This window comes from Lutra lutra, chromosome 13, assembly GCF_902655055.1.
Source record: "Lutra lutra chromosome 13, mLutLut1.2, whole genome shotgun sequence".
Classification (NCBI taxonomy): Eukaryota; Metazoa; Chordata; class Mammalia; order Carnivora; family Mustelidae; genus Lutra; species Lutra lutra.
The window spans coordinates 47,297,031-47,313,008 of record NC_062290.1 but is presented as its reverse complement, the minus strand read 5'-3'; the positions used below and the strand labels follow the sequence as shown (position 1 = coordinate 47,313,008).

Sequence of the window (15,978 nt, the reverse complement as noted above, 5' to 3'; positions counted from 1 at the left end):
TCAGTAGTTCAGTTATGATAAAAAATAAATACAACATTAAACATATTAACATGATTTGCAGAACATGGAATCCATGAAATCACTCAGGGAAAAAGAAATGACAAAAAGGATAAACTATGCGCAGAAAAACTAACCCACATTTTTCCCAGATCCCACGCAATATTCTTCTCCAAGTCAGATGCACTGACTTCTCTTATTCATGGTCCCACCCACTCCAGGGTGGTCTCTGCTTATGCATTCCACCAAACTGACTCTCAGGAAGGTCAACAAAGCCATCTGTGTTTCTGACATCTCAGGCAGTTTCAACCCATATCTTCCTGGAATCTGCTGATGGTCTTTGAAGCACATTTACTTCTTTAAAGACACTCACCAGCATCCTCTCTTACCCTGTGCTGTATGGCCAAGAGGCCACCGTCTCCTTTGTGGCTCTTCTCTCCCCTCCCTTCAATGGTTGAAGAGTCTCAGAATCAAGTTTATGTCTGTTTCTCACACAACACAGTCTCCCTGCATGATCACCTCTATTTCTGGCTTTGCCTTCTAGATGTGAACCTCAGTCATGGCGTTTCTTGTCAAATGCCAGCTCACGTGTCCCCAAAACTGGACATACGTGTCTCCATGTCTGCCAGTGACTTGTCGAGGGGTCCACGCTTTTCTGTGTGCAATTCCTCTGTGCTTCAACCTCTCTATTCTAGCAGCAGGTGAGAGAAGTCACTTCCTTTCCTTCATCATTAAAACATTAAATAGGAGGATTGTTTTTAGATCCCATCCCTACAGCAACCATATTTATATACCCCTACAACCAAAGATGTAGACATCAGGATCTGTATTTATTATGTCTTATAGCCTAAGGGCAACGTGCAAGTTGTCTTAGAGAAAGTCAGTTGTTATTTCCAATGTTAATGCAGTATGATGGTAAATGCATTCTGCTGTCCAATTTCCAACGGATTTACACAATCAGACCTGGTGTGCCTCTTTGAACACTCTTTTGTCCTTAAAGTTCCATAAAGAAAAAAATGATACACTGATTACATATTATAAATATATTTTATTATATTCTGCTATGTAAAGGTGTACATCATATTATATGAAAAAACGGAATCTTATCAATATTTACATAAATAAATATTTAAATAGATAAATAGACATGAGCAAGGTCATCTGTAAGCAACTACTGCTTGTAGAGTCGACATGTTCTGAAAACACTTGACAAATTGACTGTGTTCATGTCTTCGGGACAACAGAAATGAGAGTCTCTGGCATGGCAGAACTCCGGAATGTGTGATGTTATCAGTCAGAGGGAATCATTTCCATGTTGAAATGGGTCTCACTTCCTGCTCCTTAATTCCTTTTGCAAGGCTGTTGATGCATACAAGGGTTTCATGGTCTCTGCTCGGACCATCTCCCAGGCACAAGGGCTGTATTGCTTCTCTTGCAGATAGAGGGAGATTCTCTGGAAGTAGTTCCTCAAGATGGAATCCCCATTCACGAGGGGCAACACTCCCATCCCCGCCTCCTGCAGGGGACAGGCTTCCAGGAGGCCCAGCTGCTCAGAAAGTCCCGAGCACAATTCCTCCAGGAGGGTCGTGTTCCAAGGAGCAGGTGAGGCCTCTGTGCAGAAGAGCTGGAAGGTCTTCTGGTTTGTCACATGGACGACAAAGAGGGCTTGAGCCTTCTGCAGTTGCTTGCCGTCAAACACCTCCTGGGGGAAGCCAAAGCCATTTGTGTACTTGTCACAGGAGGTAGCAGACAGTCTCCTCATTTGTCGCAGGAGCATCAAGGCCCTCCAGTTCAGCAGGCCGTGGTCCTGAAGCAGGTCACATCCCAGAGAGCCGAGGGAGTGGCAGCTGAGTACCACCAGGGCCACCAAGAAGGAGCAGGGCAGGGCCATTGGGGATCCTGCAGGTGCTGTTGGCCTGGCTGGGGTGGGCACGTCTGGGATCTGTGGCTCTAGCTTCTCTGAACATCTTGTCTTGTGCGTGAGGCTTAAGTAGGGGACAGAAGAGTTTTCAATTTCTGAACGTTGCCCTTACTTTCTACTTCTCTTTTTGCTTTCCTTTCTACACTTTCTACTTGGGTTTGGAGCATGGGTTTTTCAACTATGTATTATTTTATTTAAGTATTATCTTTGCCTCCAGAATCTTTTTGGATGTTTTTTTAGTTGAAATTTTCAGGAAAACGTAATCGCAGGGAGACACAGTATATATCATTATATATTGTATTTTTGTCTGTGCTTTAAGATAAAAAAAAAAGTGTAACGTTTATCCAATTCAGGATTGAGAATGACTAAAAATTTTAAGCGAGTAGTTATATTTGAAAGCTATTGATGCTTATGTATATAAGTAAATTTGATATGTGACCTATCATTTCTTTACATGTATACAGTGTAGTATATGGAGAACATAAACAAATTAACAATTTCCAAGTGTACATAATGATTTCGGTGTACCTGAACATTTCCAATCAATCCAGATTGCTAAATGCAAGTGAAAACTGGAATTATTTACTTAACATGGGTTTTTACTGTCCTGAATTTGAATGTTGCCTCATATGACAAAATCATTTTTTGAAGATTTTTATTTATTTATTTGACAGAGAGAAATATACAGAGAGAGTACAAGTAGACAGATTACCAGGCAGACAGTGAGGGAGAAGCAGACTCCCAACGAGCAGGGAGCCTAATGCGAGGCTCCATCCCAGTACCCTGGGATCATGACTTGAGCTGAAAGCGGCCACCCAACTGACTGAGCCACCCAGGCACCATGACAGCATCAACTTTATCTTCACCTGCTCCTACATACTCTGGAAGGTATTGTCAAAATATTTTTTCTGTTGGGGTGCCGGAGGGGCTCAGTGGTTTAAGCCTCTGCCTTCAGCTCGGGTCACGATCTCGGGGTCCTGGGATCGAGCCCCGCATCGGCCTCTCTGCTCAGCGGGGAGCCTGCTTCCTCCTCTCTCTCTGCCTGCCTCTCTGCCTGCTTCTGATCTCTGTCTGTCAAATGAATAAACAAAATCTTTAAAAAATATATATTTTTTTTCTGTTAACACTAGATAACTACTGAGGTATTGAATGAGTTTTGTAGAGCTAAATCATAAAATTTAATGTATTTATGTTTTCATTTCCAAAGCCTGCATCACAACAGGCCTCAAACATAAGTAATGCCCACAAGACACCACTGGCAGCTCACAAGTAAGAAAGATCACCAGTCCAGGTAAGACTCTGAGACCCAGGAAATGATGGAAAGAAACTCATCCAATCCTAAGGGATTCCTGTCACACCACGATTTGTCACACTGACCTTGCAGAGAGTTTGTGTCTTCCACGAATTCTGTGCCATTGTTTCTTATTTAATACCCATGAAAGACAATAAATACCAAGGTTTTGTTAGAGCGTTCCAAGGCATTGCAAGTGCCTCCAGTAGGAATCCAGGTTCTTGTCTGGGAAGAGGAAGTGTCAAGGTTCTAATTCCAGAATGATGGGATTTTTCCAGCACCACCTCACTGACTAGGTAGTTACCACCTCTCTAACCTCTTTCCTCTGCAATGACTGTGTTTCCAGCACCCGTGCGCTCTTGGGCTCATCCCTGAGGACAGGCTCACCATGTCCGGAGGACTCTACATTCCCCTACTGTGCAGGGGCTGGATTCCTTTTTAACAAAGCACTTAATGCCCCTAGATCCTTGCCCTTGCCTTTGCCCCTGGAGTGTTTGTGTCCGGGACCCTCTCAGTGCTCACCTCCTCCTCCCTGCCCAGGTATCAAAGGGGTCAACATCCCTCAGATGCTGAGGGTGAACGATTGCGTTCTCCAAGTAGAGGAAAGACTGATTATAATCCTTTCACCTTGAATAAGAGAATACATTTATTGTACCACCACAGTGCTTAATTTTCCGGTTTTTCATTTTTTTTTAAGTAAGCTCCAGACACAGGGTGGACCCTCACATGGGGCTTGAACTCACAGTCTGACATCAAGATCTGAAGTGAGAGTAAGAATCAGATCCTCAACCAACTGAGCCACCCAGGATCCCCCATGGTTCAATTCTTTCTGAAACTAGAGAACACTTGTTAGTCCAAAATTTCTGAGCCGAGCACAAGGGATTCACTGACTGAGTCTCTCAGGAGAAACTTCCAGCACAGAAACTCTGACTTTCACTAGCTCATTCAGACTGTGCGTTTCCAGTAGGCAGCTTCGTTTGGCCATCTGTCTGGCGCTCAGAATGCGGGGGCGGGGGTGAGACCCAGGTGATGGTGTCAGGGACAAACTTCCTTGTTGCCTTTCCTTATTCATGGTGTTGCATTTTCTACATAAGTACCAACAACAAAGAGAATTTGAATTACTTAATATTTCCACATGCTTTACTGGACATGCTCTCATTTGCTGGTCCTGATCATATTCTACGACATTGTGAGGATCACACAGATGGAAGGAAGAAGAGGGCCAAGGGGCTGTTCCAGGTTTCTCTTTCATTTTTAAGAGATCAGTTTTTCTGTTTCTCATGTCAGCTTTCCTCGAAAGCAAAACATGTCAGCAGCTGTGTGTGAGGGAGGGGGGAAGACAACTGTTCTGTCTGAACATCACAAAAGCGAAAGAGTGGCCTGTCTGCTGAGAAAATGACAGAGTGTATGACAGCCAAATTTGATGCAGCAACATTGGAGATGAGCAGCTACAGGACACAGGGGAAACAAAGGCTATACTGAGTTATTGTAAGTTAGGAGTATGGCTGGCTCAGCCAGAGGATCCCAGAAGAACAACTCTTGGGTCCCCATGAGGCACTCAGCTTTACAAGATGAGCCATCTCATTTTCCTTTTGTTCAATCCACATGTGCACAACTCAAAGGAGAGATGAGAGGAGTCACACCAACCAGCTCACAAGGACTGGTGACCAGGACTCAGCTGCTCACTCTCTCTGGAAGGAGACAGGATCCTCGCCCTGCCTGAGAGCTCTACCTACCTGAAAAGTCCACTCAGGCCCAGAAAAGATTGCCTGAGAATTCCATGATTAAGACAAGGAGAACTGAAAGACCCTGCATGATTCTGCTCTGCACCTGGATTAGAATAATGATGAGGATCTTTTAGATGATAACACTAAAGGGGATTGCAGTCTAACCCTTCTGAGATCCTTGAAACCATTACCTCTGTCTTCCCAGGAACCCCATTTGGATTCCGTTTATTTATGAAGGTGTTTGGAGAGAAACAGAAACCCAGAGGGAGAATTATTCAGATGAACCAATATCCAAGGTGGAACACAAAGGAGTTGTGAGATAATGGCTGGTCTGGAAGCAGCTGTTAAAATATGTGAAGAATAGAAATGGACAGAGGATTTGAAACCCAGGAGAGGCCATGGCATGAAATCAGCCAGGTGGAGAGAGTGAGGGATCAAGGATTCTAGATCACACTGTGGACGCCAAAGGCTTGTTGTCTGTGACTTGTGTGGCAACAGGGGGTGTGGGAGGAGTCAAATGCATGACAGACTTGAAGTTCCAGAGACAAGTTGGCAGGGTCCCTGTTAAATACTCATGAGAGTGGGGAGGAGTCAGAGAAGTAGCAGGCTGAGATGGCATGAGGTAACAGGAGATCAGCTGGATAGTTTATCAAACCATTCCGAACAGCTATACCGTAACAGAAGATCGAAGAGAAGAAGAGCAGTAATTCTAGAAACAGAAAATTGACCACTTTCTGAAAGGTGGGACCTGCGGAGAAGTGAATCCAAAGCGATGGGAAGATAGAGCGCAGGGGGATGGTCTGGATCCCTGGAAGCACAGGAGCAATGGAGCACAAAATCAGAACTTTTAAATGTCTGTTCCACTGAGGGACATCGCTCCAGAGGGTAAGCCGGGGTGAAGCCCACTGGGGGATAACGTGGTCTCAGGTCCTGCGGGGTCACAGAATGGTCGGGGGTGTTTGAGTGTCACAGAGCTCCCAGGTATTAGAGCGGGGAAGCTGGTTACAGGGAATGAGCTGAGGAGTGAGTTCTCACCTTGGAGTTACCTTAAGCTGTGATCCGTGGCATAGGCAGGCCCCTGCTCTGTGAGCATGGACCCCACAAGATCCTGGGAGACCCCCCCGGAAGAGCGCAGGGATCTGCTGGGTTTGGAGACTCCAGGCGGGGCTCTGTGAGAGAGATGGTTGGTCACAGTCTGGGGGAGCTCAGCGCACGGCCAGAGGCCAGGGAGATGGGAGTGATTGAGCACTTTTCTCCAAGGGTGCACTGAGGAGTGGGGCCCCGAGCTCTCGGCTCCTCCGGGCCAGAGATTGGGAGACCAGCATTTTCATGCCATCCTCCAGAACTCTATGGAAAGCGTTCAGGGAACAAAAGCTCCAAAGGGGAACCCTAGCGAATTACTTAGCCCGGCCCCTGGTAAGGGCAGTGCAATTCCTCCTCGGGCAAGGACTCTTGAGAATCACTACAACAGGCCCCTCCCCCAGAAGACCAGCAAGAAATTCAGCCAAGGACAAGTTCACTTACCAAGGAGAACAGCGGAATTCTGGAGGAGGAGCAAGCAAAGCATGGAATTCATGGCTTTCTCCCCATGATTCTTTAGTCTTGTAAAGTTAATTAATTTTTTTAAATTTTATTTTATTCTTAAGCTAAATTTTTTTAACCTTTACTCTTTCCTCTTTTAACTTTTTAAACTAGTTTATCTTAACAATACCTTTCATTTAAAAAATCGTTTTGAACCTTCATTATTATACTCATATGTTATCCTTCTTTGTATCTATCTTTATTTTTTCTATACACATAGGGATTTTTCTTTGAAAAAATTTTGGGATACAACTTCTTCTAATAGGTCAAAATATACCCTACATCTAACACAGGTCTTTGTTCTAGTCTCCAGCCTGAGCAAATTCTCTCCATTTATCTTATCAACTCCTTTTTTAGAAATTTTTTTAAAAAAACTTTCATCTTTAGAATCATATTCCATCCCTTCATCGTGTTTACCCTTATTGTGTTTGTCTGTTTGTATTTTTTCATTCTTTAAAATTTGGGGAGATAATTTCTTTTGAGAGACCAAAATACTCCCAAAATTAAGTGGGTGACTCTGTTCTAGTCACCAATCTAATATATATATTTCCTTCTTAATATTTTTTCTTTATTTAATTTTTTTCTCTGAACTCTTTTTACCACATGTCTTAATCCCATGATTTGGGGTCTCTTCTGATTTGGTTAGAGCACATTTTTTGGAGGTCCTTGCCACCCTTTTAGTATTTTATTCGCTCTTTCATATATTCCCTTTTGGATAAAAGGACAAGGTGGGAAAATGCACTGAAAAAAAAAAAACTAAAGATAAGAGGCAGTACCGAAGGCTAGGGACCTAATCAATACAGACATTGGTAATATGTCAGATCTAGAGTTCAGTATGAAAATCGTCAAGGTGCCAGCTGGCCTCAAAAAAGGCATGGAAGATATTAGAGAAACCGTGTCTGGAGAAATAAAAGCCCTTTCTGGAGAAAAAAAAGAACTAAAATCTAACCAAGTTGAAATCAAAAAAGCTATTAATGAGGTGCAAACAAAAATAGAGGTTCTTACTGCTAGGATAAATGAGGCAGAAGAGAGAATTAGTGATAGAGAAGACCAGATGACACAGAATAAAGAAGATGAGCAAAATAGAGACAAACAACGACTGGACCATGAGGGGAGAATTCGAGTGACAAGTGATACCATAAGGCAAAACAACATTAGAATTATTGGGACTCCAGAAGGAGATGAAAGAGAGATGGGAGCAGAAGGTGTATTGGAGAGAATTATTGTAGAGAATGTCCTAATATGGCAAAGGGAACAAACACCAAAATCCAGGAGGCACAGGGAACTTCCATCAAAATCAATAAGAATAGGTCCACACCCTGTCAGCTAATAATAAAATTTACAGGTCTTAGTGACAAAGAGAAAATCCTGAAAGCAGCAAGGGACAGGAATTCTGTAATATACAATTGTAAAAATATTAGATTAGCAACAGACTTATCCACAGAGACCTAGCAGGCCAGAAAGAACTGGTATGATATATTCAGAGAACTCAATGAGAATAACATGCAGCCAAGAATACTATATCCAGCTAGGCTATCATAGAAAATAGAAGGAGAGATAAAAAGCTTCCAGGACAAACAAAAACGAAAACAATTTCTAAACACCAAACCAGCTCTACAGGAAATATTGAAAGGGTTTCTCTAAGCAAAGACAGAGCCAACAAGTAGTAGACCAGAAAGGAACAGAGACAATATACGGTAAGAGTCACCTTACAGTCAATACAGTGGCACTAAATTCATATCTCTCAATAGTTACCCTGAATGTAAATGGGCTAAAATGCCCCAAGGAAAAGACACAGGGTATCAGAATGGATAAAACAACAAAACCCACTGCCTACAGTGCTGCCTACAAGAAACTCATTTGAGACCCAAAGACACCTCCAGATTTAAAGTGAGGGGGTAGAAAACAATTTGCCATGTTAATGGACATGAAAAGAAAGCTGGGATGGCAATCCTTCCATCAGATCAATTAGATTTCAAGACAAAGATTCTAATAAGAGATGAGGAAGGACACTATATCATACTCAAAGGGTCTGTCCAACAAGAAGATCTAACAATTGTAAGTATCTATGCCCCTAACATGGGAGCAGCCAATTATATAAATCAATCCAAAGCAATCTCAAAGAAACACATCGACAAGAATACAATCATAGTAGGGGATGTAACAGCCCCCTCCCTGAAATGGAAAGATCATCCAAGCAAAAGATCAACAAGGAAATAAAGGCCTTGAGTGACACACTGGACCAGAGGGACATCACAGATATATTCAGAACATTCCATCCCAAAGCAACAGAAAACACGTTCTTCTCCAGTGCACCTGGAACATTCTGCAGAATAGATCGCATCTTGGGTCCTAAATCAGGTCTCAACCAGTATCAAAAGATTGGGATCATTCCCTGCATACTTTCACACCACAATGCTCTGAAGCTAGTACTCCATCACAAGACGAAATTTGGAAAGAACCCAAATACCTGGAGACAAAACAGCATCCTTCTAAAGAATGAATGGGTCAACCAGGAAATTAAAGAAGAATTGAAAAAATTCATGGAAACAAATGATAATGAAAACATAACGGTTCAAAAATCTGTGGGACACAACAAAGCCAGTCCTGAGCAGAAAATATATAGCAATACAAGCCTTTCTCAAGAAACAAGAAAGGCCTCAAATACGCAACCTAACCCTACACCTAAAGGACCTGGAGAAAGAACAACAAGAAAAGCCTAAACCCAGCCTGAGAAGAGAAATAGTAAAGATCAGAGCATAAATCAATGAAATAGAAACAAAAAAAAAAAAAAAAAAAAATCCCACAAAAAACAATAGAACAAATCAACAAAACTAGGAGCTGGTTCTTTAAAAGAATGAGTAAGATTGATAAGCCCCTGGCCAGACTTATAAAAAAGAAAAGAGAAAGGACCCAAATAAATAAAATCATGAATTAAGAAGGAGAGATCACAACCAACATCAAAGAAATACAAACAATTATAAAAACATATTATGAGCAACTATACACCAGCAAATCTGATAATCTGGAAGAAATGGATGCATTCCTAGAGACATATAAACTACCACAACTGAACCAGGAAGAAAAAGAAAACCAGAAGAGACCCATAACCAGTAAGGAGATTGAAGCAGTCATCATAAATCTCCAAACAAACAGCTTCCCAGGGGAATTCTACCAAACAGTTAAAGAAGAATTAATTCCTATTCTCCTGGAATGGCTCCAAAATACAGAAGTGGGAGGAAAACTTCCAAACTCATTTTATGAGGCCAGCATTACCTTGATGCGAAAACCAGACAAAGACCCCACAAAAAAGGAAAATTAGAGATCATATCCCTGATGAGAATGGATGCAAAAATTCTCACCAAAATACTAGCCAATAGGATCCAACAGTGCATTAAAAGGATTATTCAGCACAACCAAGTGGGATTTATTCCTGGAATGCAAGGTTCGTTCAACATCCGCAAATCAGTCAATGGGATACAATACATTAACAAATTAATAAAAGAAAGAACAAGACCTGTATGACACTCCCAAAATACGCTGAAAAGGCATTTGACAAAGTATAGCATACTTTCTTGATCAAAACTCTTCACACTGTAGGGAGAGAAGGTACATACTTCAATATCATCAAAGCCATTTATGAAAGACTCACAGTGAATAACCTACTCAATGGGGAAAAACTGAGAACTATTCCCCTAAGGTCAGAAACACGGCAGGGATATCCACGATCACTCCCTGCTATTCAATACAGTACTGGAAGTCCTAGCCTCAGCAATCAGACAACAAAAAGAAATAAAAGGCATCCAAAGTGACAAAGAAGTCAAACTCTCACTCTTTGCCAATGATATGATACCTTATGTGGAAAACCCCAAGACTCCACTCCAAAACTGCTAGAACTCATACAGGAATTCAGTAAAGTGGCAGGTAAAAATCAATGCACAGAAATCAGTTGCCTTGTATACACCAACAAAAAAACAGAAGAAGAGAAATTAAGGAATCAATCCCACTTATAATCACAACCAAAACCCTAAGATACCTGGGAATAAATCTAACTAAAGAGGCAGAGAATCTGTACTCAGAAAACTTTGGAATATTCATGAAAGAAATTGAGGAAGCCATAAAGAAATGCAAAATAGTTCCATGCTCATGCATTGGAAGAACAAATATTGTGAAAATGTCTATGCTACCTAGAGCAATCTACACATTTATTGCAATCGCTATTAAAATACCATCAACCTTTTTCACAGAAATGGGACAAATAATCCTAAAATTTGTTTGGAACCAGAAAAGACCCCAACAGCCAGAAGAATGTTGAAAAAGAAAACCAAAGTTGGTGGCAACACAATTCCAGATTCAAGCTCAATTATAATGCTATAATCATCAAGGCAGTATTGTACTGGCCCAAAAACAGACACATAGATCAGTGGAACAGAATAGAGAGCCCAGAAACAGACCCTCAACTTTATGGTCAACTAATCTTCGACAAAGCAGCAAAGAATGTCCGATGGAAAAAAGATGGCCTCTTCAACAAATGGTGTTGGGAAAATTGGACAGCCACATGCAGAGAAATGAAACTGGACCATTTCCTTACACCACACACAAAAATAGACTCAAACTGGATGAAGGACCTCAGTGTGAGAAAGGAATCCATCAATATCCTTGAGGACAACACAGGCAGTAACCTCTTTGACCTTAGCTACAGCAACTACTTCCTAGGAACATCACCAAAGGCAAGGGAAGCAAGAGCAAAAATGAATTATTGGGACTTCATCAAGGTCAAAATCTTCTGCACAGCAAAGGAAACAGTTCACAAAAACAAAAGACGGGGCACCTGGGTGGCTCAGTGGGTTAAAGCCTCTGCCTTTGGCTTGGGTCATGATCTCAGGGTCCTGGGATCGAGCCCCGCATTGGGCTCTCTGCTCAGTGGAGAGCCTGCTTCCTCCACTCTCTCTCTGTCTCTGCCTGCCTCTCTGCCTACTTGTGATCTCTGTCGGTCAAATAAAAAAATAAAATCTTAAAAAAAAAAAACAAAAAGACAACTGACAGAATGGGAGTAGATATTTGCAAACGACATATCAGATAAAGGGCTAGTATCTAAAATCTGTAAAGAACTTATCAAAATCAACACCCAAAGAACAAATAATCCAATCAAGAAATGGGCAAGGACATGAACAGACATTTCCTCACAGAACACATCCAGATGGCCAACAGACACATGAAAAAGTGCTCCACATCACTCGGCATCAGGGAAAAACAAATCAAAACCACAATGAGATACCACCTCACACCAGTCAGAATGGCTCAAACTAAGAAGTCAGGAAATGACAGATGCAGGGGAGGATGCGGAGAAAGGGGAACCCTCCTACACTGTTGGTGGGAATGCAAGCTGGCGCAACCACGCTAGAAAACAGCATGGAGCTTCCTCAAAAGTTGAAAATAGAGCTACCTACAACCCAGCAACGGGACTCCTGGGTATTTACCCTAAAGATACAAATGTAGTGATCCAAAGGGGCACGTGCACCCGAATGTATGCAGCAGCCATGTCCACAAGAGCCAAACTATGGAAAGAACCTAGATGTCCATCAACAGATGAATGAATAAAGAAGATGTGGTGTGTAGATATACAATGGAATACTATGCAGCCATCAAAAGAAATGAAATCTTTCCATTGGCAATGACGTGGAACTAGAGGGTATTAAGCTTAGCGAAAGAAGTCAATCGAGAAAGACAGTTATCATATACTTCCCTGATTTGAGGAAGTTGAGAGGCAAGGTGGGTGGTTTGGGGGTAGGAAAAGAATAAATGAAACAAGATGGGATTGGGAGGGAGACAAACCATAAAGAGACTCTTAATCTCACAAAACAAACTGAGGGTTGCCAGGGAAAGGTGGGTAGGGAAAGGGAGGTGGGCTAATGGACATGGGGTAAGGTATGTGCTATGGTGAATGCTGTGAAGTGTGTAAACCTGGGGATTCACAGACCTGTAACCCTGGGGCTAAATAAATTATATGTTAATAACAAAATAAAATAAATACTCATGAGACATTAGATTTTTCTGCCCTGAGATACATGTGTCCGGCCTGCACTAGAGTGACCCTCCTCCTTCCATACACATTGCAGACTGCTGTCCTGTAAGGGTCACCCGTGGTGAGGCTGCTACCATGGGCCACAATGCCCCGAAAAACTCTCTGCTCCCAGTGTCCTCTTGAACCTTCTCAGTCTCGGGAAGGACACAGAAAGACAGTTGACTCGATGCTGCCCTACTTTCCTACTATTCCACCTCCTGAGGATAAGTCACTAATCCAGTGAACACTTTCCCATTTCCATTCTCCTTCCATGTTCCCACACTCCTGCTGACTTTCAACACTTTCATGTTTCCAGACGTCAGCTGTGGTTGTCTGAGCAAAGGAGTGTCCTACTCCTGGGGTAATGAGAACTTAGGGAGTGTTCCAACACAGGCACAATAAAGCCCTGGGATTCTTTGGCTGTAGACATATGGGCAGGGTTCCTGGACTTAGTGTGTGTTTCTATGTGGGACTGGATGTCTGTGGGCTTTGAGCTCCACAGCACAGCAATCAGCTGACAGGAGGTTGGAGGGAGGGCAAGTGCACACTCTGGCTCCTGAGACTGCCAAACCTTGGCTGCTTGTAGCCAATAGTGCAGGGTGATGTCTCCCAGCCTGCCCCTGGGCACCCAGCCCTGAGCCCTGCCTCCTCTACGTCCCCTGGCAGGCTGAATAGAAATGCCTGGGGATGGAAAGTTGGCGGGGGTCGGGGCGCCTGGCTGACTCAGTCCTTTAAGCATCTACCTTGAGCTCAGGTCATCATATCATGGTCCTAGGATAGAGTCCTACATTGGGCTATCTGCTCAGTGGGGAGTGTGCTGCTCCATTGACCTTTGCGCCTCTCATGCTCTGCCTCTCTACCTCTCTCAAAAAGAAATAAAATCTTTTAAAAAAAAATGTTGGCAGTGGTGCTCACTCCCCTTGCCCCTGCATTTGGCTTTTGCTGCTTAGTTCTCCAACACTTTCCATTATTTAACAATGAATAACACTGGGATTGAAAGTGACTGTGGCCATAGGGATTTCAGGACAAGACTTACTCTTTGTCATAGACAGAGTAAAGAAACAGGTTTATGACAGTATTAGAATCTCTGGATGTCCACAAGTAGGCTTTTGCAACTCGAAGGGACATCCTCAGGAAGAGGTCCCATTTCGGTCACCAACTCTTGTCACATTTGTCCATGAGCAGGTGGTTCTGCAAAACCTAGAGATTTCATTGCATTTTTGTCTTCTACTTGCTTTTTTCTGCAGTTACTTCCGAAAATCTTTAGGCTGAGATGACAGCAGAACAGAAAGCTGTTGTGTGAACAGGCTGAGAGGTCAAGAGAGTGAATGCTAAGGGGGCTGTGGGGACTTCTGCCTTGGCGAGCAAGGTATCATTAGACAGGGGAATGTGTTCTGGAATGAGGGTTGGGGGAGTGTAGAGGGCAGGGTGGGTGCCAGAAGGTTAAGGAAATAGCATGTTCTTCTGCACTTCCAACTAGATATTTATTCTCAACTCTCAGATGTTTGTAGAAGCCACCGTTTCATCACAGGTGATAAATAAAAACCCTTCTTGGCAATGGGGGATGAATGGGTCAGCCTTTCCTAGAATTCACAACAGAATTCCAGTTTGGGAGGCTGCCTCCTTTGCAAGTCAGCTACTGAAGTGTAAGCCACACTGTTCCCAAGAATTTTGGAGGAGGAGACAAACAATATTCTCATATATAGCTGTCAGAATTAAAATAAGACGACTGCTACCATATTTATACAATTCCCTACGGAAGATGCACTGCGAGGTGCCTTTCAGTGCGTGAGTTCAGTGAATATTCACGCTATTCTGTCATAATTGTTAAATCTGTTTGTACTCCTGAATTACACGCAACTCGCTGTTTCTCCATGGATTTCCATGATTCATGTATTTTCAGCTGATTTGCCCAATGATTTCTCATTGCTGTAAATATGAGGAGAGAGAATACCTGACCCAGCTTCCCACCCTCAGTTTTGAAGAAAGTCTGTCAGTCCTTATGTGCATGAGAATCTTGTCATGTGGATATCCACCAAGCATTGTGGTATTCCAAAAATGAGGAAATACTAGCAGTGAGCAACAGAGAAGAATTCTTACCACATCAAACTCTCTAGAAAAAGCAGTGGGATATTATGCCACTTTAGTAAACAGGGTCACAAGGAGGAGTTATGGAACCTAATTAATGATGCCAAATAATTCCAGGAAACATGATCTTCTCTGTGGTAATAGATAATCTGATGAAGGATTGAATGAGTTATCCATTCCTGCCAAGTGAATTCTTAAAACCGAGCAGATCACTGATGTGAAAGGTAATAAGAACCAAGACAGGATAAACCACTGTCAGTAGTTCAGACATGATGAAAAATAAATATAACATTAAACACATTAACATGATTTGCCAGAATATCAATTCCATGAAATCACTCAAGAAACAGGAAATGACATAAAAGGGCAAACTATGCCCAGAATAACGAACCCCATTATTCCCAGATACCATGCAATATTCTTCTCCAAGTCAGATGCACTGACTTCTCTTAGTCATGATGCCACTCACTCCAGGGTGGTCTCTGCTTATCCATTCTACCAAACCGACTGTCAGGAAGGTCAACAAAGGCATCTGTGTTTCTGACATCGCAGGCAGTTTCAATCCATATCTTCCAGGAATCCGCTGATGGTCTTTGAAGCACATTTACTTCCTTAAAGACACTCACCAGCATCCTCTCTAATCCCTGTGCTGTATGACCAAGAGGCCACCGTCTCCTTTGTGGCTCTTCTCTCCCCTCCCTTCAATGGTTGAAGAGCCTCAGGATCAAGTTTATGTCTGTTTCTCACATGACATGGTCTCCCTGCATGACCACCTCTGTTTCTGGCTTCCCTTCTTCCACCTTCCTGGAGATCATTCTTCCCTGGTTGCGTCTCACCTGCACTGGCTGCCCCATCTCTGTGCCCCTGACAGGCTCCCCTACTCCTTCTCAGCCTTAAATGTTAAAGGTTCTCTGAAGCATGAGGTCATCTTCTCATTTCACACTCACGTGAGACGGAAGGACTTTCAGTACCGTGGCTCAATTTCCAAATACGCAAAGGAAATTGTGATTTAATGTCTCCAGGACATGCATTGTTGGAGAGTCCAGACTCATCCCTGCATCTCCAGTGGGAAGTGTGCTGTCCCCTCTTCCTGACTTTCCTCCTTCAGGCTCCTGGTCACAGATCCCCTTGGCCTCTAGCACTGTGGAGAGGTAGCCTCAGACTACTCTAGAGTGATTGCTTTCCCCCTCCCTCTGCTGGCAAAGCCGCAGATTTCCCTAGGCTGTTCACAGGGGCAGCCTAGCGGTGATTCCGAAGGTACAACTCACAAACCGGTGGGCTGTACCAACTAGAGAGGACTGGACGTTCC

The 15,978-nt window shown here is 43.0% G+C and overlaps 2 protein-coding genes across 2 annotated transcripts in view; both read right to left on the bottom strand.

Annotated features, from left to right (window-relative positions):
• The window catches only part of LOC125083069 (interferon alpha-1/2-like), a 234,628-nt gene that overhangs the window by 160,997 nt on the left and 57,653 nt on the right, over positions 1-15,978 (bottom strand). The gene's annotated exons all lie outside the window — the stretch shown is intronic.
• On the bottom strand, positions 1,325-2,113 carry LOC125083075 (interferon alpha-1/2-like). Its single transcript, XM_047698982.1, has one exon. The coding sequence runs from the start codon at positions 1,886-1,888 to the stop codon at positions 1,325-1,327; it is 564 nt and encodes a 187-aa protein (XP_047554938.1). The 5' UTR covers positions 1,889-2,113.